This window comes from Narcine bancroftii, chromosome 10 (assembly GCF_036971445.1).
Source record: "Narcine bancroftii isolate sNarBan1 chromosome 10, sNarBan1.hap1, whole genome shotgun sequence".
Taxonomy (NCBI): domain Eukaryota; kingdom Metazoa; phylum Chordata; class Chondrichthyes; order Torpediniformes; family Narcinidae; genus Narcine; species Narcine bancroftii.
Window position 1 is genome coordinate 70,691,805 of NC_091478.1, and position 27,650 is coordinate 70,719,454.

The window sequence follows — 27,650 nt, forward strand, 5'->3', positions numbered from 1 at the left end:
ATGTAAACTTCATTTTGGTGAACAGCCACATCCCATTAAACTATTACAGTATTCTGTGGATTGAAATCTTTCACAATATTACATGGAAACTAATCCAATTGTGTTCAAATTTTGTGTAATTCATAAAACAGATCAAATAAGGGATCAAGCCTTCTTTCTTTCCTTTTAATTATTCTTAACCCAATTGGCCTGATTCAGAGCAAAAAATGAAAAGGATCACCAAGCTTTTCACTTTGCTAATATTTACAAGGATAAATTTAAGAGGGTCACATTTTTCACCAACTATGCCACTACAAGAAAATTAGATTTGAAAACATACACTGATGGTTATGTGCCACAATATTTTCATCACCTTAGTTTCACACATTCATTTTTCTTAGCTATAAATAATAAATACTCACTACCATTTGATCAGGATGCTTACTTTCCACATCATGCAAAACCTTCTCCCTCACCTGCTGGTTACTGATGCCTGTTTCATGCTGCAGGTCCTGAATAGCCTTCTCCTGCTGACTCATTTTCTTCATATATTCTCTGCAGGCTTCTCGTAAGCTTTGTTCGTCATCCTGTAGCATTTTTACCTTTGTCTTTAAATTAGCTGTTTCTGATTCCTGGAGGGTGAGCTACGATAAAAGTAAACACATCAATTATTAAAATTTCTTGATATATTCACTTTCAAAATCTTTTAATAAAAAAATAAAAAGGCAAAACAATTGATAACACTGTTTGCAAGAATGCAATTCTACCCGCATTGAATCTTGTTGACCAAAGAGAACATGAGGAAAATAATGGGTAACTTGGTGACCCTCAGGATACTGATGGGAAAGTTGGGGATGGTAATGCCATTTGAATATAAAGGGTAGGTTGTTAGATTCTCTTGTTGGTAATACTCAGTGCCTCCTTTAAATATTAGTTTTCAATTCAACCTCACCAGGTCTACATCCAGAAAACATTTAACCCTATGCTGGCTTATAGATAGTGCTCCTTGCAATTCACAATTGGGAAAATGTAATGCACTATCAAGGTCGCTCTGTGAACAAATATGAAGAAACTAGAGGGCTACCTGCAACATTCAAAACAAGGGGTTAAAAAAACAAATACAGGGATACTTTGTATAATACGTTCCAAAAAAGTTCAGTATTATGGAAAACTGCACTGTTCAAAGCATTATTATAATGCACTTTAATGTAATATATTATTATCCTATAATTATTTATTCTTTTACCAAGAACTCTTTTAGGCAAACATGCATGAAGTACTTAGGGATATATAAAACTGAAAAATGGCAATAAGTAAACTGTGGCGGCTCACCATTAGGCAGGTGAACCAGCCCCGCTTGTAAGCCATGTGGTGGGGCAGCTGGCAAAAATGGGGCTGTCGGGGGGTGTTCCCTTCCTGCCAGCACTGGGCTCAGAAGCCCGCACTGGGGGACCACGTGATGCCTGGGTGACGTCAGCACCCTCCAGCATAGTTCACAGCCAGGTCTGGGCTGGGAGTATAAGTGCAGCCCAGTAGCCTGCAATAAACTGAGCTCAACCCGTCTGGTTGTATCTGTTCTTTAAGGAGCAGAGTAGCTGCTGCAACAATTAGTGACCCCGACTGGTTCAAACGTCTTTGAACCCATCTTGAGCGAGCCTGGGATCAGCGCTATAGCCGTGAAACTGCCTGAATTCTGGGTTCAGGAGCCGGAGACCTGGTTCGGCCACTCGGAGGCTCAGTTTCACCTCTGCCGGATTTCATCCGACACGACCAAATTCTACAATGTGGTCGCTGCCCTGGACCAGGGCACTGTCAGACACGTGCTGCACCTCGTTCAGCACCCACCCGCCGAAGACAAATACAAGATCATCAAGTGAGTGCTTACCAGATCCCTTGGACTATCCAGATACCAGCGTGCCGCTCGAATGCTGCATCATGACGCCCTGGGGGACAGGTCCCCGATGGAGCTGATGGAAGAGATGCTCGCAAACCAACTGCCCACTCTTCAAGTGCATCTTCCTCGACCATATGCCTGGGGACATCCGGCTGCTGCTGGACCAGAAGAGCTTCATCGACCAGAGGAAGGTCGCCCAGAAGGCCCAAGACCTATGGCTCGCACGATTCCCGGATGGCTCAGTGGTCCAGCAGGTCAAGAGGCACTGGTACAACTACCCCAAGCCTGCCCCTAGCGTTGTAGTAGAGCATCCGGCCCCTGCAGGGGCCCCTAAGAGCATAACCAATGCCACAGCATCCGCTCTAGGCCTCTGGTTCTACCACCAGCGCTGGGGAGCCAGGGCTCGGAAGTGTCGTCAGCCCTGCTCATTCCAGGGAAACAACCAGGCCGGCCATTGTTAATGGCTGCGGCGGCTGGCCAAGGTCACAGCCTCATCTACCTAAGGGACTCAGTCAGCGGCCGGCGATTCCTTGTTGACACTGGAGCCCAGATCAGTGTCATCCCGGCCACGGCCGTCAAGTCCAGGAACTGACCTTGTGGACCTCCCCTGCGTGCAGCCAACGCAACAGAAATCCAGACGTATGGAGACAAGACAGTCCACTTCCAGATCGGCCAACGAAATTTCGCGTGGAGGTTCACCGTCTCGTCCCTCCCGACTGCCATCCTGGGTGCAGACTTCCTCCTCGCACATGGGCTTCTGATGAACAGCCGTATCTTCCAGATCGTATGCCTCAACGCCTACCACTCGGAGCAACTCCAGATGGCCACGATCAGCACGGCCAGAGACGAATTTCAGCGAATCCTGGACGAGTTCCCGACACTCCTCAAGCCACAGTTCTCTGCTGCCTCGCCGTGCCACAGGGTGTTCCACCACATCCACACCCAGGGGCCACCGGTTCACACCAAGGCACGCTGGCTACTGCTTGATAAGCTCCAGGTGGCGAAGGAGGAGTTTTTGCACCTGTTGGAACTGGGGATCATTCGGCAGTCCGACAGCCCGAGGGCTGCTCCACCTGGTCCTGAAAGCCTCCAGTGGCTGGCATCCCTGCAGAGACTATCGATGGCTCAATGAGGCAACAGTTCCTGACCGTTACTCCATCCCTCACAACCAAGACTTTCCGGCCAACCTGCACAGTGTGAAGGTTTTCTCCAAGGTTGACCTGGTACGCGGATATCACCAGATCCCGGTGCACCCTGAGGACATACCCAAGACGGCCATCATCACCCACTTTGGCTTGTTTGAATTCCTGCGCATGCTGTTCGGGCTCAAGAATGCCGCTCAGACCTTCCAGTGCCTCATGGACTCTGTGGGCAGGGACTTGGATTTTGTCTTTATTTATTTGGATGACATTCTTGTCACCAGGCGCAACACAAGGCCCACATACGTGCCCTTTTCTTCCGGCTGGCCGATTTCGGCCTTACCATCAACTTGGCCAAATGCCAGTTAGGGAAAGAGTCCATGCAGTTCCTGGGTCATACCATCATGCCCGAAGGACCCACGCCCGCTGCTGTGAAGGTCACCGCTATCAGGGAGTTCCCATGCCCGGATAGCCTCACGGGGCTGCAGGAGTTGGCGGGTATGGTAAATCTTTACAACTGCTTCATCCCGGGAGCTGCACGCATCATGCAGCCGCTATTTGCCCTCATCGCAGCCAAACACAAAATGCTTGCTTAGAACCCAGAACCCTGCACCGCATTAGAGGTCACCAAGGATGCCCTCGCGAAGGCCGCCATGCTTGCCCACTGCACACCGACCTGCATGTGGCACTCTCTGTCGATGCCTCTGCCACAGCTGTTGGTGCCATCCTGGAGCAGCAGGTGAATGGACATTGGAAGCCGCTGGCATTCTTAAGCCGCCTGCTCTGCCCGCTGGAACGCAAGTATAGTGCCTTCGACCGCGAGTTACTGGGCATGTACCTGGCGGTGCGGCATTTCCGTTATTCTTTTGGAGGGGAGGACTTTTACCATCTTCACTGACCACAAACCCCTCACCCAGTTACTCGTGATGGCAAAGGATCCCTGGTCAGCCCGCCAGCAGCGCCACCTCTCTTTAGTGTCAGAGTTTACCACCGACATTCGGCACAAGGCGGAGAAGGACAATGTGGTTGCCGATGCACTCTTACAACCAGCCATCTGCACGCTGTTGCCCGGCCTCGACTACGACCAGCTCGCCCAGGACCAGAAGTCTGATGAGGAGACGAGGGCCTTCATGACCGCCATCACGGGCCTGCGGTTTTGAGACCTCACGACTCCGAGCGGCGAAGGCACCATCCTCTGCGATACCTCCATGGGCACCCCACCATCAGTGGTTCCGCAGCAGTGGCGCAAGCAGGTCGACCTTTCAAATCTGTCCATCAGGTCCACGGTCCAGATGGTCATATTGTATGGGCTGTGGAAGCAGATCACGGGCTGGGCCAGAACTTGCACCCATTGCCAGATGTTCAAGATGCACAGGCACACCAGGGCGCCCATACAGGAGTTCGAGCACATCCAGGAATGGTTCAGCCACATTCACATGGACATCATCGGGCCCTTACCCATTTCCTGGGGCAACTGTTCCCTGTTTACAGTGGTGGACTGCATCACTCTCTGGCCTGAGGCGATCCCGGTGCCAGACGCCTTCACCGACTCCTGCTCCTGAGCACCGTTGCATGGTTGGGTAGCTCGGTTTGGCATCCCGCGTCACCTCACCAGCGATTGGGGCGCCCAGTTCACATTGCGCTCTGGGCACAGCTTGCCAACAGGTTGGAGATACATCTACATCGCACCACGGCCTACCACCCGCAGGCCAATGGACTGGTCGAATGTTTGCACTGTCACTTTAAATCAGCTCTCACAGCCCGCCTCACCGGACTCGAATGGGCGGACGAACTGCCTTGGGTGCTCCTGGGCATCTGCTCCACTCCCAAGGAAGATCTGCAGGTGTCATCTGCTGAGCTGGTCTACGGTGCGCCGCTGGCACTATCTGGTGAGTTCTTCAGTGCGCCTTACAATCCCCAGCGGTCGCCGCACTAACTACTTCCTCACCTCAGGGCACGCTTGGACTTGTTCGAACCCCTACCGCTGCCTAGGCATGGCACCCGCCCATCTCATGTTCCCGGCGAACTGCTTTCCACGGAGTACATTTTCGTTCGGCGGGGCCCAACCACGGCACCTCTGCAACGAATGTACGAGGGGCCGTACAGGGTTGTACAGCGTTACAGCTCCACATTCATGCTGGACATTGGCGGCAGGCGGGAGCTGTGTACTGTGGATAAGCTGAAGCCAGCGCACCTCAATCCTAGTGAACTCGTGGTCGTAACTCAGTCTAAGAAGTGAGGCCACACGGCGAAAAAGGACATTGGCACCGGTTCTGTGGGGGGGGGGGGGGCTGTGTGGCGGCTCACCACTAGGCAGGTGAACCGGCCCCATTTGTAAGCCATGTGGCGGGGCAGCCGGCCAAAATGGCGCCGTCAGAGGTGTTCCCTTCCTCCCAGCATGGGGATCAGAAGCCCGCGCTGGGGGACCACGTGACGCCCGGGTGACATCAGCACCCTCCAACGCGGTTCTCAGCCAGGTCTGTGCTGGGAGTATAAGTACGGCCCAGCAGCCTGCAATAAACGAGTCTGTTCACTGAGCTCAACCCATCTGGTTGTGTGAGTTCTTTCAGGAGCTGCTGCTACAAAACATTGTTTATTTAAGAAAATATTTGTCCAATGAAATTTGCACTTCATTGTCCTCATCTCAATTAAGGGGCAGGATTTGGAGTGGAGCGGGGTGATAAATCCTCCTGCAGCATATAAAGTCTGCCACCTCTGGCCTCAGCTGCATGGTCAACCCGCTGGTTCAGAGACAGTGGCCAGGGGAGAGGGGGTAAGGGGGGGGGGAAGGGTGGGGAGATATCCAAGCTGTGAGCCCTCCAGGGCTTGTGGCGAGGAGGAGGTGCTAGGAAGAGGAATAAACCACATGGGGCAGCATCTTCACCTACATCAACATCAATGCCATCAGAGGTGAGTGAAGGGATGGGGTGGGGTGGGAAAAACACGATAAATTATTATGCCACTGTTGGTAACGCAATATTAATAAAATTTAACAATCTTTGGTTATTACTAAATTAAAATTATAAATTACATTATATCAAAACCTGTGCTGTTCAAAAACGTGTTATACAAGGTATCCATGTAGTTAATACTAGTTTCTTTAGGTGATATGCTAAAACAGGTAGATCGTGTTTGACAAATTTACAGGATATAAAAAGAGTGGTAGATAGAAGGGAACAGATGGACAGTGTTTACCTGGATTTTCAGAAGGTGTTCGATAAGGCACTGCACAAAAGACTTACATAAGATAAGGAATTTGTTGTGATTTATTAGCATAGATAGAGGATTGGTTAATCAATAGAAAGCAAGAAGTTGGGGTACAGGATTGTTTTTCTGGTTGGCAATCGATGGTGAGTGGGGTACTGCAGGGGTTGGTGATGAGCCCTCAACTGTTCACATAAAAAATCTGGAAGAGGGGATAGAATGTAGTCTATCTAGGTTTACCGATGACTCTAAATTGAGTGGAAAAGAAAATTGTGCAGAGGATACAGAGAGTCTGCAAAGAGATATAGATAGGTTAATTGAGTGAGCAAGGGTCTGGCAGATGGAGTACAATGTTGGCAAATATGCGGTTATCCACTTTAGAAGGAAGAATGGAAGATCAGAATGTTATTTGAATGGCAAGCGAATGCAACATGCTGATGTGCAAAACGACTTGGGAGTGCTTGTGCACGCATCGCAAAAGGTTGGTTTTCAGGTGCAGTAGGCTATCAAAAAGGCATATAGAATGTTGGCCTTCATTGCTAGAAGGATTGAATTTAGGAGCAGGGAAGTTATGCTGCACTATACAAGATACAGGTGAGACCACATCTGGAGAACTGAGAGCAGTTGCAATCTCCTTATTTGAGGAAGGATGTACTGACCTTGGAGGCGGGGCAGAGGAGGTTCACCAGTTTGATCCCAGGGATGAAGGGGCTGGCCTAAGAGGAGAGATTTGAGTTGCCTGGGACTATATTTGCTGGAATTTAGAAGAATAAGAGGGAATCTTATAGAAACATAAAATTATGAAAGGCATAGATAAGATTGACGTAGGCAAGTTATTCCATTGGTAAGAAACCAGAATTAGGGGACATAGCCTCAAGATTTAGGGTAGTAAATTTTGGACAACGATGAGAAAGTATTGCTTTTCCCAGAATATGGTGAATCTGTGGAATTCTCTGTCTATGGAAGTGGTGATGGTGACCTCAGTAAATATATAGTAAGGGAATTAAGGGAAATAGAGTAAAGGCAGGTAGGTGGAGATGAGCCTTTCATCAAATCAGTTATGATCACATTGAATAGAGGAGCAGGCTCGACAGGTCGGATAGCCTTTTTGATAGCCTACTGTACCTGAAAACCAACCTTTTGCGATGCGTGCACAAGCACTCCCAAGTCGTTTTGCACATCAGCAAGCTGCATTCGCTTGCCATTCAAATAACATTCTGATCTTCCATTCTTCCTTCTAAAGTGGATAACCGCATATTTGCCAACATTGTACTCCATCTGCCAGACCCTTGCTCACTCAATTAACCTATCTATATCTCTTTGCAGACTCTCTGTATCCTCTGCACAATTTTCTTTTCCACTCAATTTAGTGTCATCGGCAAACATAGATAGACTATACTCTATCCCTTCTTCCAGATTGTTTATGTGAACATATTTCTTATGTTCAATGGTCACCCACAGTGCTCACAAGTATACCAGTCTGCTACATTGAGCAAACACTTAGATAAGTTTTAAACTTTAGTACAGCAATTATTAACTGAGATCAAGCAATGGATTATGGTTCTGGAAACATCAATTCCTTTTTTTTTTAAAAACTTTATTTAAAGATTTTATCACATGAATAAAACAAAAAAAATTATATTTAAATAAAAATAAAAATAAAGTAATTATTACAACACAGGATTAATGACCTAACTTAAATCAGACTAACCCCCCTCATATATACGGCACTAAAAAAAATCTATCTTCTTTCTTTGGCTTGGCTTCGCGGACGAAGATTTATGGAGGGGGTAAAAAGTCCACGTCAGCTGCAGGCTCGTTTGTGGCTGACCAGTCCGATGCGGGACAGGCAGACACGATTGCAGCGGTTGCAAGGGAAAATTGGTTGGTTGGGGTTGGGTGTTGGGTTTTTCCTCCTTTGCCTTTTGTCAGTGAGGTGGGCTCTGCGGTCTTCTTCAAAGGAGGCTGCTGCCCGCCAAACTGTGAGGCGCCAAGATGCACGGTTTGAGGCGTTATCAGCCCACTGGCGGTGGTCAATGTGGCAGGCACCAAGAGATTTCTTTAGGCAGTCCTTGTACCTTTTCTTTGGTGCACCTCTGTCACGGTGGCCAGTGGAGAGCTCGCCATATAATACGATCTTGGGAAGGCGATGGTCCTCCATTCTGGAGACGTGACCCATCCAGCGCAGCTGGATCTTCAGCAGCGTGGACTCGATGCTGTCGACCTCTGCCATCTCGATATATATATATCGAGATATATATATATATTAAAAAAAAACCACCCTTCCCCCCCCAAAATAAAGAGTGAAGAATTAATAAAGTTAATAATATATATAAAAAAACACTCACAAACAAAAAAAGAATAACAAGTAAAAATACTAATAAAAAAAAGTTATCAAATCTAAAATATCACACATAAAACATATTTAAGTCAAATTTAATTGCATGTACTTTACAAATGGAGTCCACTTCATCTTATAAAAAGACATCTTATCTTGAATTGAAAAAGGTATCTTTTCCATAATTAAACAAGACTTCATCTCTAAATACCACCTATCTAAGGTTAGTATATTTCTGTCTTTCCAAGTAAGCGCTATACATTTCTTGGCCAGGAACATCAATTCCTGAAGCACACTTTAAGTTATTGTTTTCAATAGTAAATCTCTGACCCAAGTGACGTGGAAAAATAAACTTGACCTAGCAGACAAACTTGGAATTGGGAATAAGGTACAGGTTGTGTGACAACAGAACAAGGTGATTATGTCAGGTGGAATTTCTTTACCAGTGAAACAATTTTGCAGCAAATTTATAGCAAAAGTTTGAAAGAAAACCTGGGGAATTCATTCCTTTGAACTCTAAAAAGATATAATTTCTTTAGCCACTTGTGATTGGAAAAAAAAACTCATCCCTGAAATTAGCCAAGTGAATTTCAAAGTGAACTTGGGTTATTCTGCATTCCTCTGATAGAATAATGCAAACAAAAGTTACAGTTCTTGATTGGTGAATCTCTTATCCAATTCCTTTTCCCCTGACATTTCCCCACATTAAATTCCATTGGCCAAGTTTTCATCATTATTTCACCTATTGCAGTCCAAATATCGATATCGCAATATGTTCTCCAGGCCATTAATATAAATTAAAAATAATTAAGTCCAAGAGCTAATCTTTGGGCAAAAAATAAACTGCTGGAAGAGCTCAGTGAATCAGACAGCATTTATGGAGGTAAAATGATGCTTGGTTTTGGGTCAAGATTCCCTTCTCAGGGCCTCAAGGAGTTTCACGAGTTATGTCTTTACAGCTTTGGAAAAATCAGTTTATTGCAACTCTCTGTCTTCTTTAGGGTGTCTTCAAACCATACGATCACATTTCATCCAATGTAATGATTTCTTATCTTAAGCACCAGTGTTTTAAATGGCGCCATGATTTTCTGGGAGTTGGTTGATCAATGTTAGGTCAATGCAAAGGATTTCCCAGAGTTTATTTTGACACAATTTTTCTTTTCCTTTGCTGATCACATACTATTTAGAAAAGAACCAAAAGTTGCCTGAATCATTGGTCCACCAGAAAATGATAAAATTATGACACCAGAAACAGCCCGGAGAAATAAAATGCACAGCACTCACTTTTTCCTTTGCATCCCTCAAGTTTTCCTCTGCAGTTTTTAACTCTGATTTCAGCTTCAGAATAGTTTGATCTCTGTTGTGAACCTGTCATAAAGCAAACAATTTTGGCTGTGTGCATTAAAGGTATTTCAGATCAGGTTTGTCTCAGAAGTTTGAATGACATCTTTTTGCAATTTATGCACAAGAATGGAACAATTAGTGTCATGCATGCTGAGTTGGTTGGCACAATACTATTTCAGAGCCAGTGACCTGGGTTGGAATCTGGAACTGTCTGTAAGGAATTTGTACATTCTCCTTTGGTCTGTGAAGTATCCCCTGGTTGCTCCGGTTTTCTCCTACATTCCAAGTTAATTGGTCACAGGAGTGTACTATATTTGGGTGGCGTGGGTGAGTGGGCCAGAAGGGTTTGTTACTGTGCTATATCTCTAAATTAAAAATGATGTAAAGAAATTAAAACACTTGGATTGTTTTGTATTTCTCAGTAAGGATCATGCAAGGTTGCTGATCTTGTTTGGTGAATCCTCTTGCCCAATTCCTCTTCCTCCTACTCAGATTAAACTCCATTTGCCAACTTTTTACCATTCACTCCTCTTGCAGAGTTCAAATATCCTCAACACATTATGCCTTCCTTCAAATTTTCCTATCATTGGTGAATTTAGAGACCTTTCCCTCTGCCTCTTCTCCAAACCATTAATATAAAAACATATATTAGGAACACAAATTTTTATGTCACTATAAAGCTACAAAAATCTTAAGAATTAGAAACATTCTAGTCTATAGGTATAATATTACACTGACCTGATCAATTTTTTCTAAGAACCTTAAAATTATTAGTTGAAAGTGCAACTACTTCCAAACAGAAAAGCTTCCACTGAAGTTTTTATCAATTTTCTGTTCATTTTGATAAAGGATTATTTTGAATTATATTTGAAATAGTTGGGGGGGGGGGGCGTGGCAAGATGGCGTAGAAGAAAGACATGTGTTCCACCTTTCCCCAGCTGGATTACTAAATAACCAATTTTAAAAAGTATAAAAGTGGTTAAAAATAATATTTACAGTTTTTTGAATAACAGTGATTCACCATGGCTACTAATGTGAAGAAATCTAAAACTCAACTTCAGAAGAAATGACCATTCTTCCTGTAGAAGAACTGAGGCCTACCTGTACAGCTGAATCCACGGAGTCGTTGTTGGGAGCCTCCAAGCCTCAGAGGACTCCTGTCCGTTCAAGCTTGACCTTGGCGCCAATCCTGCATTCGCAAGATGGCGCCAGCATTATGATGAGTTCGGTCGTAGCCGACCCACGTGCATGTGAAGCCGTGCGCGCGGGCGGCCCGACCGACAAAGGGGCCCTTGAGCCCGCAACATTGCTGGGTGGCCCGGGGACGTGCAGTGTAGCATCAGAGGATGCTCCTGCACGCCCAGCGGTTCTGCCGGGTATGCGCAGGGAATCCTGGGTCCGTGACCATTTGGAGAATGGGGGAACCCGAGCACCGGCGCCCTGACGAAGTCGGTTGTCCAAACCTGCAGCCGCATAGTCAAGGGATCTATGGTGACTGAAGAAGAGGAATTTATGTTATTGGAATTTGCCCAGGAGGAGGAGCCTCTAGTTAAAGAAGGTAGACCTCAAAAAGTGGCTATGGAATCTGGATTGGACTCAGTGATCAGTTTTGGAAGGGATTGCTTCCCAAATGGATAATATGTCAAAACAAATGTTGACTCAAATGACCCAAGGATTTATGGAGGTGAAAACAAAAATGAATATTTTGTGTGATGAAATGTCAACTCTTCTTCTTTCTTTCTTTGGCTTGGCTTCGCGGATGAAGATTTATGGAGGGGTATGTCCACGTCTGCTGCAGCCTCGTTGGTGACTGACAAGTCCGATGCGGGACAGGCAGGCACGGTTGCAGCGGTTGCAAGGGAAAATTGGTTGGTTGGGGTTGGGTGTTGGGTTTTTCCTCCTTTGTCTTTTGTCAGTGAGGTGGGCTCTGCGGTCTTCTTCAAAGGAGGTTGCTGCCCGCTAAACTGTGAGACGCCAAGATGCACGATATCAGCCCACTGGCGGTGGTCAATGTGGCAGCCACCAAGAGATTTCTTTAAGCAGTCCTTGTATCTCTTCTTTGGTGCACCTCTGTCTCGGTGGCCAGTGGAGAGCTCGCCATATAACACGATCTTGGGAAGGCGATGGTCCTCCATTCTGGAGACGTGACCCACCCAGCGCAGTTGGGTCTTCAGCAGCGTGGATTTGATGCTTGCGGACTCTGCCAGCTCGAGTACTTTGATGTTGGTGATGAAGTCACTCCAATGAATGGTGAGGATGGAGTGGAGACAACGCTGATGGAAGCGTTCTAGGAGCCGTAGGTGATGCCGGTAGAGGACCCATGATTTGGAGCTGAACAGGAGCGTGGGTATGACAACGGCTCTGTACACGCTGATCTTTGTGTGTTTCTTCAGGTGGTTGTTTTTCCAGACTCTTTTGTGTAGTCTTCCAAAGGCACTATTTGCCTTGGCGAGTCTGTTGTCTATCTCGTTGTCGATCCTTGCATCAGATGAAATGGTGCAGCCATTTGTTTACATCCGGTACCGCACGGATGGCAGTCTCTTCAGTCTGAGGCGCCTGAAAGCTCACACCAAGACACAGAGCAACTTGTCCGTGAACTACTCTTTGCAGACGATGCCGCTTTAGTTGCCCATTCAGAGCCAGCTCTCCAGCGCATGACGTCCTGTTTTGTGGAAACTGCCAAAATGTTTGGCCTGGAAGTCAGCCTGAAGAAAACTGAGGTCCTCCATCAGCCAGCTCCCCACCATGACCATGACTACCAGCCCCCCCACATCTCCATCGGGCACACAGAACTCAAAACGGTTAACCAGTGAAATGTCAACTATGAAACAAGAAATGACTGTGGTTAAGAGTGATATTAATAGATGTAGAAAATCTGTTGATATTGTACAAGATAATTTTTAAAAATTGGAACAGCCTTTTTTGAATGTCAAAGTCAGGTGGAATGCAATAGAGAAAAAATGGAAAAAGTGGAAGGTACTTTTATAGATTGGGGGATTCAAAAAAGGGATTTATTGAAGAAGATTGATTCATTGGAAAATCAAAGCCGGAGAAATAATGTGGAAATAGTTGGTCTTCCAGAGGACATTGAAGGTTCTGATCCAATAAATTTTTTAAGCATTGGATCCCAGAGCTACTGGGTAAAGAGCTTCTTCCTGAATGTTTGGAACTAGATCGGCCCATAGAGCATTGAAGAAAAAAACCACTTCCAGGACAAACACCGAGGGCAGTCTTGATTCGCTGTTTGAAATATCAAGATAGAGAAATGATTTTACGAATGGCGGTACAGAAAGCGCAGCAGAGTCAATCCCAGTTGATGGTTCAAAATAACAGAGTGCTTCTTTATGGCGATTTGAGATAAGAGGTTATTAGAAGACGACGGGAATTTAATTCGGCTAAAGATGTCTTATGGTGAAAGGGCTATAAGTTTGCTTTGAAACTTACAATCTTAATTTTTTGAGAATGATCACGATGCCTTGGTTTTTGCTAATCCATTGCCAGAATTGTGAAGAAATGGGCGGTCTTCACCATCGTCTCCTAAGAGGAGGGTAAACTGAAATGGAAATGGGAATGGGTATGGAAAGAATGGTAAGAATGGAAAGAAAGAAGAGCTGACACAAAGTCTTCTTGATATTGAAGATCCGGAACAATCATTGGGCTTGGAGTCATTGGGTTGAATATATTTACCATATTTGATTGTTCTTAATTACATAATGAATATTTATCTGGCTGGGGGTGGTGGATGACACTGAAAGCTTTGACTGTCATTTACCACACCCAGATTTTTAGGGTGTAACTTACCTTTGGGTGTTTTTAAAACCTTTTTGGGGTTTTAAAAAAAAATTGTTTATTGAGGGTTTTTTTTTTGCTTTTGAAGAATTATAAAGAGGAGCATTATTTTATAGAGTGTAAATATATTAGTAGTTAGTAAAAATGTCTACATTGAATTTTGCAACTTTTAATGTTCAGGGATTAAAAAATCCAATTAAGCGAAAGAGGGTATTGGCTTATATAAAAAAAAGAAAATTGATATTGCCTTTTTACAAGAAACACATTTGACCGAAAAGGAACATTTGAAATTGAAAAGAGATTGGATTGGACATGTGTTTTCTTCTTATTTTAATTCTAAGGCAAGAGGGGTGGCGATTTTGATTCATAAAAATTTACCATTTGAATTGGAATCTTCAGAGGGAAATGTAGGTAGGGTTTTATGGGTGAACTGTAAAATCTTTGCTGAATCTTGGACTTTACTTAATCTTTATATGCCTAATATAGATGATAAGCAGTTTATTTCAGAAGCTTTTTTATTGTTAACTCAAGCTAATGAAAATATTTGGTTGGGGGAGATTTTAATTGTGTTTTGGAACCTTTATTGGACAGAAATCCGAAGAGTATAAGGAAATCAAAGACGGCAATACAAATCAATGCATTGATGAAAGATTTAAATCTGGTAGATATTTGGAGAAAGGTTAATCCTACAGAGAAAGATTTTTCTTTTTATTCATCATGACATGATTCGTTTTCTAGGATTGATTTTTTTTGGTATCAGTACACCTACAGGGTAGAGGACTGCAAGCTGAATATAAAAGTGGAGTTCTATCAGACCATTCATTATTACTTTTTTCCTGAGGAAGTTCAGAAGTGGTATGTTCGTCGTATAGATGGAGGTTTAATGCAATGTTACTGAAAAAAAGTTTGTTACTTTTGTTAAAGAGCATATCTCTTTATTTTTGACTGAGAAAATTAATTCTGTGGATAGTCATTTTGTAGTATGGGTCGTGTTAAAAGCTTATTTGAGGGGACAGGTTATTAGTTATTCTACGAAAGTTAAGAAACAATATATGGCAGAAAGTTTAATGTTTGAAAATCAGATGGCTGAATTAGAGAAAGATTTTCAGAAGGATGTGACTGAAGACAAAAAAGCTGCATTAGCGAAATTGAAATTACGCTATAATACTTTACAAACTTATCAGTTTGAGCGTTTAATTAATCGATCTAAACAACGTTATTATGAGTTGGGAGAAAGAGCTCACAAGGTACTTACTTGGCAATTGAAAGCTGAACAGGCATCTCGGACTATTAATGCCGTTAAAAAGAATTCAATAATTACCTATAAGCCTCAGGAAATTAATGATCAGTGTTATTCATTCTATCAAAAATTATATACTTCTGAGGGGAAGCAGGATAATGGTTCTATTGCATCTTATTTATCTAAATTAAGGTATTAGATGAGAAAGATATTCAGGAATTGGAATCTCCATCTACAGATTTTGAAATCAAGGAAGCTATACAGGAAATGCCAAATGGAAAGTCCCCAGGGGATGATGTATTTCCTGTGGAATTTTATAATTTTTTTAATGATGATTTATCTAATGTATTTGGAGATGTGTTAAAACAAGTTACTGAAGAACAGAAGTTTCTGGAATCTTGTTCAAATGCTTTAATAAATGTTATTCCAAAAAAAAGATAGAGATCCATTAGAAGTGTCTTCATATAGACCTATTTCTTTATTAAATGTAGATTATAATATTATAGGCAAAGTATTAGCTAATAGACTTGCTACGTACTTACTTAAATTGATACATACTGATCAAACAGGTTTTATTAAGAACAGAAATGCATCAGATAATATTCTTCAATTAATTACTTTGGGCGATGCATACCAAAAGCAGCCTAACCATCCTATGGTGGTTGCACTAGATGCTGTAAAGGCTTTTGATAGGGTTGAGTGGGATTTTTTATTAAAGGTGTTAGAAAAATTTAAATTCAGCCCTTTTTTTATTGGTTGGGTTAAAGCTTTATAGACAAACCCGATTGTTAGGGTGGTGACAGATGGTCAGATTTCTTTACCATTTAGGTTGACTTGTTCAACTCGGCAGAGCTGTCCATTGTCACCAGCCTTATTTGTGTTGGTTATTGAACCATTAGCTCAGACTATTAGACAAAATGATGAAATTAGAGGGATGAAGGTTATGAATGAAGAATATTAATTTATTTGCAGATGAAGTATTGCTATATTTGACGGAAGCGGAACGGTCGTTGAAGCAATTACAAGAGTGTTTGTCGAAATTTGGAGATTTGTCAGGATAATTGATAAAGGTTAATTGGAATAAAAGTGAAATTTTACCAGTTGGAATAGGAGATTATTCAGAATTTAAAATTATTACAAAATTAAGGTAGACAAATGCAATTAAATATTTAGGTGTGTTTGTAGATGCTAATTATCAGTCATTGTATCAGTTAAATTATGTGCCTATATTAAAATGGATTAAAGCAGATTTGATTAAGTGGAAAGATCTTCCATTAACTTTGATTGGCATAGTCAATTGTATTAAAATGAATATTTTCCCCAAATTCAACATTTATTTCAGTCAATAGCTTGTTTACTTTCAAAGGGTTTTTTTCAGGATTTAAATAAGGCAATGCGGGAGCTTTTATGCAAAGGTAAATTAGTTCGAGTGGCATTGTGTAAACTTACATGGAAATATGTGTTAGGTGGACTTCAGTTACCACATTTTCAAAATTATTATGAAGCGGCCCAGTTGAAGTTTATTAGTAGGTTGATGGATCTGGATCAACCTCCTAGCTGGGCTAAGGTGGAAATGGCTGAGGTCGAGGTACATGAATTTATATTTTGTGGGAACTTGAATTTGTTACAGGAATATAATATTGTTAAAGATCTGGATTTAAAAAAATAGGGTTTTGGGATCAAGAGATAAATTATCAATTTTAACTCCATTGTATAATACTCACCTTATTTCTTTTTCAATGTTTAATAATTATTTAAAGAGATGGGATTCTAAGGGTATAAAGACAATACAGGATTGTTTTGACAATTTCTTTCTTTTAATCAATTGAGAGAGATTTGATATAAAGGATAATTATGGTAGAGAGATGAATTTACCTACTTTGTTGAGATTTGAGTCTTTGACTTCCTCTGTACCAAAGAAGGGTTATATTTCAGTTATGTATAATTTGCTACAAGATAATATGGATAAACCGGATTGGGAAAAATCTAAACTTAAATGGAAGAGTGATTTAGTGTTTATTTTTCCTGAAGAAGATTGGGAGGATATGTGTCAGGACTATGTAATCAAATTGACTAATGTAGGATATGGAATGGTTAATTATAATTTTTTACATTAATTATATTTGACTCTGGAGAAACTGAAAAAATATGGGTTTAGTAATTCAGACTCATGATTTAGATGTGATTCATGTATTGGAACTTTTTTACATGCTGTTTGAACTTGTGTTAAAGTTCAACCATTCTGGCAAGGAATTAGTTTTGGAAACATTGTATAACTTTACATTACCATTAGACCCAACAATTTTCTTGAGGAAAATCAATTTTCTTGATTTCGTTGAGGGGATTGGGTTTGGATAAAATTCAAATAGCTTTTGCACATTTGGTGTTATCAGTAGCGCGGAAATGTATTGCGAGTACTTGGAAAGACAATACAGAGATTAATATACTACGTTGGCATAATGAATTGAAAACTTTTATTGTTATGGAAAAAATTACCTATAATTTACATGATAATTATTCCTTTTTTTGTTATCAAATGGTCTCCGTATTTGGAATATATGCATTTAGATAAACTTTGAATTGTTCTTAACATTTATAATTTTTTTATATATAATTTATATTTATGGTTAAAGGGGTGGAAGGGTGGGATTGGGGTATTTATTATTTTATTTTTCTGGGTGTTTTTTTAGTTTTTTTCTTGTTTTTTATATATATATCTTTGTAAAATCAAGTTTTGATTATTACTAGACTGTATGTTATGTTTTTTCTATCTTTAAATAAAGTTTGAAAAAAAAAGAAATAGTTGAAAAGCAGCAGTTCCATGTGTCTGACAAATGATCGTCACTTTGCTGTTGAATCCGACACTAAAATTCCACTTTGGTATCATTTCCTCATAGCTTTTTAATGAATACAGATTTTACTAGAAATATTACTTCCATGATCCCAACAGAACAGCAAAGAACAGGAATTATCAATTGTAAGCCAGATGCCAAATGTCAAAATGTTGTACTTTTTCAGGAAAATTTATTTTAATACTAATCCTAGCAACAATAAAAAAGGAGTTAGGTCAAATAAATTTAAATACAAGAAACCCGCATGCAGGAACCCACTTCCACTTTAATGGCTAGCAGTTGCCAGTGCAGCTGACTATCTTGTCAGAGAATGGCAATATACTGAATTACATTTTTAAGATAATTCCCATTGTGTCTTGGGAATATAATTTAAATTGCATGGTGTGGAATTTCGGTAAACTTGCTGGTAGATGCAGAGGTTCTACTATAGAAGATTCTATTTTTGAGTTATCTGGAAATTAAGAAAAAATACCATTGATTTTGTCTTTATTAAATGCAGAATTCCCTAGCCTTAAAACTAATGCTAGAGAAAAACCACACAACAGTGTGGTTTAGTGAGCAACTCACTGCTTTTTCCAGACAAGCTAAATCACCATTAAAACGAATCACTCAAAAATAGTTTAAATTAATCATTCAAAGCCATTGTTCAACAGGCTTACAGAAGCGGTAATGGCTTTGACAAGCGAGCCGAAACTGTCAAGACAGCGGTATACATTGATAAATAGTTTTCTGAGCAAAAGACAGCCTTACAACCGTCAGCTGCAAAATGACTTGTTAACTCGTCATCCCTAAGGCGCCAACAGAGTTGTTCTGTTTCTACCTCAATCTAGAAGCTTTTCCTTTGTGAAATAAGGAATTTGATTTTTCTGCTAGACTGATCATTTACAAGTGATAATTAAAGTCTAAGTTTCAAGCATACAGGACATGGACGTCAAAGTATATTAGAAGTGATCCTTCTAGACATTGACTAATTTATATGTAAGATATGAAATTTCTTCAATATAACTAGTACATGTGAATAGCTGATTGATGTCAATCATTTACATTTCTTAAGAAAGGACACAATGACATGTGTTAGACAAGGATTTGTAACAATGTACCTCAAACGAATTCAAAGAGATGTGCTTATCAATTTGTCGGAGATACGTTGCCAGAGAATGCCTTAATACTGTGCTGTTTAACTGTGTTCTTTGAATGAGGTTAAATATTGACTAAGGTAACATTGTCTACCTGACATTAATATCACTCATTCCCACCAGTGTGACTTAGTAAATCTGTATTGTGTACTTTGTGGATCTGTTGTGTACTTGACAGCGTGGCACGACTATCACAACGGTATAGTCCGCGGACTCTCACTGCGTACGAAGTAAGTGGCAACAAGGAAACCAAAACATCAAAGGAGTTGAAGTGTACCTTCGGGACCCTTGAGCCCGAACTCCATCACTGACTTCTGGGAGCAGTGTGGTCCCTGATATGAGGTTGATCTGGTTCCCTGCTGAGAGCCACAGAAAGAACCCAAGAGTCTTATGAAAAGGTAAAAAGAATACAGATGAAACTCTAAGGACAGAATCCTGCTCATTGTTGCATAGCATGTACAGAAAAAGCAGAACGGCTGCCTCTACAGCCGCCAAATAAGAATCTGTTGTGTGGCAGAACTCCATGAGTCTGACTTGCTGGGTTCTTCCACTATTTTTGCCTTGACCTCTTCCCTAGAAATGTGGGAGCAATAATCGTACCATATATATTCTCCAATTATAAATATATTTGTGATACCTCTTTTTGAGATGCATTGTGCTTCTCATTTAGGACATTCAAGTCTATGTCCAGCTTCTGCTTCTCCAAAGTAATGCTAGAGAGTTGAAGTGCATGTTGGATTGATTCTTCGCTTAGAATTCCAAGCTCTTTCTTCATTTTTTCCAGATTATCTTCTTTGCACAAAAGCTGAAAAAATAAATGTTTTGTATAGGTAATATTAAAAATAACACCATTTGCTCTAATTATTACGTGGATGCAAATATGATATGGGTACTAGGGTGGCACGGTTAGTGTAGTGGTTAGCGCAACAGGCTTGAATCTGGCGCTGTTTGTAAGGAGTTTGTACATTCTCCCCCTATTTGTGTGGGTTTTCTCTGGATGCTTTAGTATCCTCCTACCCTTCAAAAAAAAGGGGGGGGTTTAGGTGAATTGTTTTTGGGAGGGCACAGGCTCATGTGCTGTAATGGCCTATTACCATACTGTATGTCTGCATTTAAAAAAAAAACTGAACACTCCAATTGGAGTACTTTTTACATGGTGGCATTGATATCTTGAAACTATTCTCTATTAGTTGTGACTGCTGAAACGGCTATGTCTCTCCAGGGTTAATGAACTGAAGAAGTCCAGTTCATTAGGTTTAGACAAATCTAAATAAACTTACAGTCTAACATCAGTGAAACAAACCAGTTTTTTTCGAAGCATCCTACTGAAATAGCTTGTAAGCTGCAATATGTTTAATACATCTTTGTAATGCTCAAAATTTCAAATCTATAAAAGAGAATGTTATTTAGTAAAACCTACATGCCTTCGCCAATACCTCCTCAGTTCAGACTATGATGAGAAACTCTTTCTGTGGTAATTCCAACTGTTCCCTCAATAACCTATTTAAAGGGACATCATCATCATCTCACAAAATTGCAGGAAACTTTAATGATGCAACATTTTTATATTGGTAAATAATTGAGTTGATAAGCTCACTATCATTATGAAAAATTAAGTGCTATCCCTTTACCTCTTCAGCAATGATAAATTGTTCTTCGTTTGAAAAAATGAGGAAGCAACCAGGAGGGAGATAGATCAGTTTGTTAAATGATGTAATGACTACAACCTTGCGCTTAACATCAACAAAACCAAGGAGATGATTGTGGACCAGGATGAAGTCAGGGAACAAGACCCAGTCCTCATCGAGGGCTCAGGAGTGGAGAGGGTCAAGAACTTCAAATTCCTGGGTGTCAACATCTCTGAGGATCTGTCCTGGAGCCTCCAAGGCTCGTCAACTGCTATACTTTGTGAGGTGTCTGAGGTGGTTCAATAAGTCACCGAAGACACTGGTAAACATTGACAGGTGTACTATGGAGAACATTCTGGCTGGTTGCATCACTGCCTTGTATGGAGGCGCCAACTCTTAGGTCAAGAATAAACTCCAGAGGGTTAAGTCGGCACCAAACCACTCTATCGAGGACATTGACATGAGGCGGGGTCTTAAAAAAGCAGCCTCTATCCTCAAAGACCCCCACCACCCAGGCCATGCCCTCTTCACTCTGCTACCATGAGAGAAAAAGTACAGGATCCTAAAGATGAGCACTCAGTGGCACAAAGACAGCTTCTTCCCCACTACATCAGATTCCTGAATCATTAATGAACCAAAGACACGGTCATACTTTTCATGCACTATTATTGTTATTTTATTTTATTTTTATAGTTACGTCATATGATGGTCACATATATGTTTGCTGTATGATGCTGCTGCAAACCACCGAATGTCATGACTTGTTCATGACAATAAATCTTGATTCTGATATTATTACCAAATGGACTCTCCATTAAATCCATTGCTAACATTATAAAAAATCTGACAAATTGTTTTATTGTGTTCATTTGATTTTGATGTATGAGTACATTAAACATGAAATATTTTGATAAAGATTTATTGAGAAAATAGTTTTACCACTGTAGAGCTCGTCGAAAGAACCAAAGACTTGTTGATCCAAACCAAGGCTTTTATTAGCAAAAGACCGGAGCTCTTCACAGGTGGCCGACCAGTCCGGAATGATCCGACCTGGCTAGGGACACAACCCTTTAAGGCCCAAACAATAGGTGTGGCTTAGCTCTCAGCCAATCGCTGTAAGCACAGTCTAGATACAGTAACTATATACACTATGTACATTGGTGATAGATCTGTACTATCACATTCACCCCTTCTTGGAGAATTGACCCGGGGAAAAAAAAAAAAAAAAAAAAAAACAAAAACGAGGGAGAGAATGAAAAGGGGTAGGTCAAGGACTGTAGCGGTCAGGGGGTCTGACCATCCGGCGTGACCGCCGTGGTGCCGGGATTGGGGTCGCTGGAGTGGTGTCACCAGCGGGCTCATCGGGTGCGACTGCTCCGTCGCTCAATTCCCCAGTCGTTTTGTCAGCAGGGTGGCCCGAGTCATTGGGGTGCTGTTGGTCCTTCTGTTGCGGCACGGGGCCTGGAGCATAAGGAGTTGGGGGGTTTGCTGGGTCTACCGCGTCCTGAGCTAGGTCCCGCACCGAAACAGTGTCCTCCCGCCCGTCTGGGAACTCCACGTATGCGTAATGTGGGTTCGCGTGGAGTAGAGTCACTCGGTCGACCAAGGGGTCATTCTTTGAGTGCCGGACGTGGCGTCGCAAAAGGACGGGGCCAGGGACGGTGAGCCATGCCGGTACAGTGGTTCCCGATTCGGATTTCCTCGGGAAAAGGAACATCCTTTCGTGGGGGGTGGCATTTGTTGCAGTACATAGGAGGGAGCGGATGGAGTGTAAGGCACTAGTGAGAACCTCCTGCCAGTGAGAGGTGGGGAGACCTTTAGACCGGAGAGCCAGTGTAACCGCTCTCCATATGGTGGCATTCTCCCTCTCGACCTGGCCATTACCGCGTGGGTTATAGCTCGTGGTCCTGCTTGAAGCAATGCCACACTCCAGAAGGTACTGTTGCAGCTCTGAACTCATGAATGAGGACCCCCTATCACTGTGGATGGAATTGGGGTACCCGAAGATGGTGAAAATACTGTGAAGGGCCTGTATCACTGAGGTGGCAGTGGTGTCTGGGCAGGCCACAGCGAATGGGAAGCGGGAGTATTCGTCGATGGCCGTAAGGATGTAGGTATTACGGTTGGTCGACGGTAGGGGTCCCTTAAAGTCTACGCTAAGACGCTCGAAGGGGCGGGTGGCTTTGATGACGTGGGAGTTATCCGGACGGAAGAAGTGGGGCTTGCATTCGGCGCACACCGAACAGGCTCGGGTCATGGAGCGGATCTCCTCAATTGTGTAGGGTAAGTTGCGCGCCTTGACAAAGTGAGCAAACCTAGTGACCCCTGGATGACAGAGCGCCTCATGGAGTTTCCGTAGTCTGTCCATCTGTATGCTGGCGCACGTCCCCCTGGAGAGCGCGTCAGGCGGGTCGTTGAGCTTACCAGGCCGGTACAGGATGTCATAGTTAAAGGTGGAGAGTTCGATTCTCCATCTGGCGATTTTGTCGTTTTTTATCTTACCACGCTGGGTGTTGCTGAACATGAAGGAGACCGCGCGTTGATCAGTCAACAGTGTAAAGCGCCTCCCAGCGAGGTAATGTCTCCAACGACGTACCGCTTCAACTATGGCCTGGGCCTCCTTCTCGATCGAGGAGTGTCTACTCTCCGGACCCTGGAGGGTTCTGGAGAAGAAGGCTACAGGCCGACCGGCCTGGTTCAAGGTGGCTGCCAGGGCGAAGTCGGATGCATCGCTCTCGACTTGAAACGGGACAGACTCATCGATCGCGTGCAGCGTCGCAGCAGCGATGTCAGATTTGATTCGATCGAAAGCCGCTGTGGCTTCGGTCGAGAGGGGAAAAAAGGTGGTCTTGATAAGAGGACGTGCCTTGTCGGCGTAGTTTGGAACCCATTGTGCGTAATAAGAGAAAAGGCCCAGGCAGCGTTTGAGAGCTTTCTGGGTATGTGGGGGGGGTAAGTCCATTAAGGGACGCATGCGGTCAGGATCTGGCATGACTATCCCGTTTTCCACCACACAACCTAGAATAGCGAGTCGTGTGGTCCGGAAAACACACTTGTCCAAATTGTAAGTCAGGTTTAGCTGACGGGCAGTTTGAAGAAATTTGTCTAGGTTGGCGTCATGGTCCTGCATGTCGTGGCCGCAGATGGTGATATTGTCCAGATACGGGAAGGTAGCGGTTAGCCCGTTCTGGTCCACCATCCTGTCCATTTCCCGCTGGAAGACCGCGACACCATTTGTGACCCCGAATGGTACCCTGAGAAATTGATATAGCCGCCCATTCGCTTCAAAGGCCGTGAATGGTCGGTCCTCGCAGCGGATCGGGAGCTGGTGGTAGGCCGAACGTAGGTCAATAGTGGAGAAAATGCGGTACTGGGCGATCTGGTTCACCACATCCGTGATGCGTGGCAGGGGGTACGCATCCAGGAGTGTGAAGCGGTTAATGGTCTGGCTGTAGTCGACCACCATCCGTAGTTTTTCCCCATTCTTGACAACCACCACCTGGGCTCTCCAGGGGCTTGAACTGGGTTCGATGATGCCCTCATCCAGCAATCTACGCACCTCACTCCTAATGAATTGCCTGTTTTCGTAACTATATTGCCGACTTTTGGTGGCCACAGGCTTCCAGCCAGGGGTGAGGTTTGCGAAGAGTGCTGGCGGGGCAATCCGGAGTGTGGAAAGGCCGCAGGATTGGCCCCGGGGCACGGGGGCGGGTTGCTCGGGTGCTTCGGGAGTGGGGCGATGGCGATGGCAGACCGAGAGGGGGGCGTGGGGTCCCCCAAAGTGTAGGGACACCGTTTGGAACTGACACTGGAAGTCTAATCCCAGCAACACTGGGGCGCACAATTGGGGAAGGACGAATAATTTAAAGTGGGTGACCGTCACGCCCTGTACTTCCAGCGTGGCGATGCAATACCCCTTTATCCCAGTCGAGTGCGACCTCGTCGCTAATGAGATCCTCTGGGTAGTGGGGATAATGTCAAGTCCCCAATGGAGGGCCAGATCTGGCTGGATAAAACTGTCAGTTGACCCAGAGTCAAATAAGCAATTGGTGTAGTGTCCATGCACTTTAATCAGTTCCATTGCTCTGGTGAGGGGATGAGAGCATTGCTGGTTTAATGTTATTGAAGCAGTTGACAGGCGAGTTTTGCGCGATGACGTCACGCAACGGGATGACGTCACGCAACGGGATGACGTAGTCAACGCTCGAGGAGCAGGTTGGAGAACCTCCCGGAAGTGCTGTTGTGGCGGGTGAATGGTAAGTAGTGGGGTTTGTAGTTGCTCGTGATCGGTGGTCGGGCCCTGGCGGTCGTCAGCGATGGACGCTAGGGTGAGCACCTGGTTGGCCGCGGGGGTGGCTGCGGCGGCGGTAGCGTCGGCCCCGGGGGTGTCTGTGGCGGCAGCAGCAGCGGCGGTAGCGTCGGCCCCGGGGGTGTCCGTGGCGGCGGCAGCAGCGGCTGTAGCGTCGGCCCCGGAGGTGTCCGTGGCGGCGGCAGCAGCGGCGGTAGCGTCGGCCCCGGGGGTGTCCGTGGCGGCGGCAGCAGCGGCGGTAGCGTCGGCCCCGGGGGTGTCTGTGGCGGCGGCGGCAGCAGCGGTAGCGTCGGCCCCGGGGGTGTCCGTGGCGGCGGCAGCAGCGGCGGTAGCGTCGGCCCCGGGGGTGTCTGTGGCGGCGGCGGCAGCGGCGGTAGCGTCGGCCCCGGGGGTGACTGTGGCGGCGGCAGCGGCGGCAGCAGCGGCGGGCGAGAGGCAGGCCATCACCATGGTTGCGACGGTGGGTTGCCCCTTCCGGGTTCGGCGTCTCCGTGACGTCAGGCGTTGCCGTGCAGGGGAGCCCTCGCTCTCATTGGACGAGAGCTCTGGGGAAGAAGAGTTTGAATGGGATAGTGGCGGTTGAGCTTCACACGAGGCACTGTGTTTGCTGGCGGCCATTTTAGACCTACAGACTGCAGCAAAGTGGCCGTTTTTAAGGCACTTCTGGCACCTGGCTTTTCTTGCTGGGCACTGGGATCTGCTGTGCTTGTTCCTCCCGCAGAAATAACATTTCGGGTTCGCACGGGGCAGGGTAGCAGCAGCCGACAGGCCGTCAGGGGTAGGGTAGAAGGGCACTTTACTCACATCAGAACGAGGGGTCCAGTCCCTAGAGAGCTCGGTGGACTTTAAGGCTGCATCCTCCATTGTGATTGCAATCCGGGCCACGTCCTCTAGTTTTTCTACCCCTTGTTCGAGCAAACGCAGCCTCACTTCGTTCGATCGGAGCCCAGCCACATAGGCATCCCGGACGAGGTCGCTAGTGATCTCGGCAGCAGTTTTGTCCACACAGTTACAGTCCTTGCCCAATGCCTTTAATACTTGTAAATATGCCCTGCTGGACTCCCCGGGCTGTTGCTTCCTCGACGCAAGCATGAGCCGGGCATGAACTCTGTTCACCGGTTGATCATACAGTCCTTTCAGTACCTTTATGGCTGCGGTGTAAGTGGTCTCATCCTGGATGTTTTCGTAGACTCTCAAGGACACCATAGACAGCAATGCTGTTAGACGCTGGTTATCCTCCTCTACCTGAATGAATCTCAGGAAGTTTTCAAAGTTCAGCAGCCAGAAGTTAAAGGCTTTGAAGGCTGTAGCTGACTGTGGGTCGATATCAAGTTTTTCTGGCCGAGTTAAACGCTCCATCCCTTTCAAAAAAAAATTCTTTTTGCTAATAAAATTGTAGAGCTCGTCGAAAGAACCAAAGACTTGTTGATCCAAACCAAGGCTTTTATTAGCAAAAGACCGGAGCTCTTCACAGGTGGCCGACCAGTCCGGAATGATCCGACCTGGCTAGGGACACAACCCTTTAAGGCCCAAACAATAGGTGTGGCTTAGCTCTCAGCCAATCGCTGTAAGCACAGTCTAGATACAGTAACTATATACACTATGTACATTGGTGATAGATCTGTACTATCACAACCACCTTTGAATATTACAATCTTAATATAATTTATCATTGTGGTAACAGATATAAAAACTCCAAATATAAATGAATCCATATGAGATGAACAGGGCAGGTTTAAATTAGGTTCCTACATGATACCTTGCCGTTCCACGGAAAACAAAATTCAAACATTTATTGATATTTTTCAAGTTCAAAGACTTTCAACATCTTGAATCATTCTCATCTACACCATCTCATATGACATGCACATTTTTTTTGAATTTAGCTTGTTCAATTTAATTTCTACTTTTCATTCTGATTATCATGCCTGTATACCAGGTAATTGATAGATGCCCAATTCTTAAGAATGTAGCTTTTAACAATCAGTTGTATTCTGCCTGTGTCTCTGACCTGGAACAATATCTATCTACATTATGCCAAATGGCTGAATGTGCAATTGTAATTTTGTACTGCAGTTTGACAATTGTTTCTTGCATTTTTTAATTCCTATATGCAAATATGAATGCTTTACAGTTTTTAATGGAATTAGCTTTTCCTGACTATAACTGGATCTAAAAATGCAAACCAGTGGCCTTCTTCAGATATGGGTCCATACAACTCTTCTAACTGAAGTGAAAAAATGTGTAGTCCAAACCAACAAATTTATCAAGAATATGCATTCATATCAGAGGATAGTCTTATTATTTAGCAATGATTGGTTAACTAGTTGAGAGATCCTTCACTTATGTAAGAAATAAATAACATAACACACCATTCAAATGGGAAGTACTTCTAAAGCATATTGCTTGGACATAATTTATTATACACTAATTTTTTGAGGGCTAGTTTTAAAAACAGTGTCATTAATGGCTTCCAATATTGGGGGATAAATCAACATTGACTTTGGATCAATTTAATAACTTAGCAACCATGAAATAGAATTAACAATTAAAACACTCACCTCGGAATAACAGTTGTTATATTGATGTTGCAAATTTTCTGTGCTATTCTGCAAAATAGACAGCTTCTCTTCCCTGCTTGAAATCTGCAAAGCATTAATTCAAATAATTTAATTCAATAGCAAAAGAAGTTACTCTAATTTAATTTGCATGTAACCAATGTGACAAGCCACCCAAATAATATTGAGAAAGCCACAGAATTGAAGACTGATTAATGATCATTTTCTATGTCTTGCATG

General features: G+C 43.7%; 1 protein-coding gene across 9 annotated transcripts in view; it reads right to left on the reverse strand.

Moving 5' to 3' along the window:
- Positions 1–27,650, reverse strand: part of LOC138744724 (polyamine-modulated factor 1-binding protein 1) — a 640,882-nt gene that overhangs the window by 206,200 nt on the left and 407,032 nt on the right. For all 9 annotated transcript variants that reach the window (XM_069901308.1, XM_069901306.1, XM_069901305.1 and 6 more), the window contains 4 exons: positions 27,414–27,497; positions 19,553–19,720; positions 9,839–9,922; positions 456–623 (listed from right to left, as the gene is read on the reverse strand). In XM_069901308.1, coding sequence (XP_069757409.1) covers positions 456–623; positions 9,839–9,922; positions 19,553–19,720; positions 27,414–27,497 — 504 coding nt within the window. The remainder of the gene's footprint in view (positions 1–455; positions 624–9,838; positions 9,923–19,552; positions 19,721–27,413; positions 27,498–27,650) is intronic.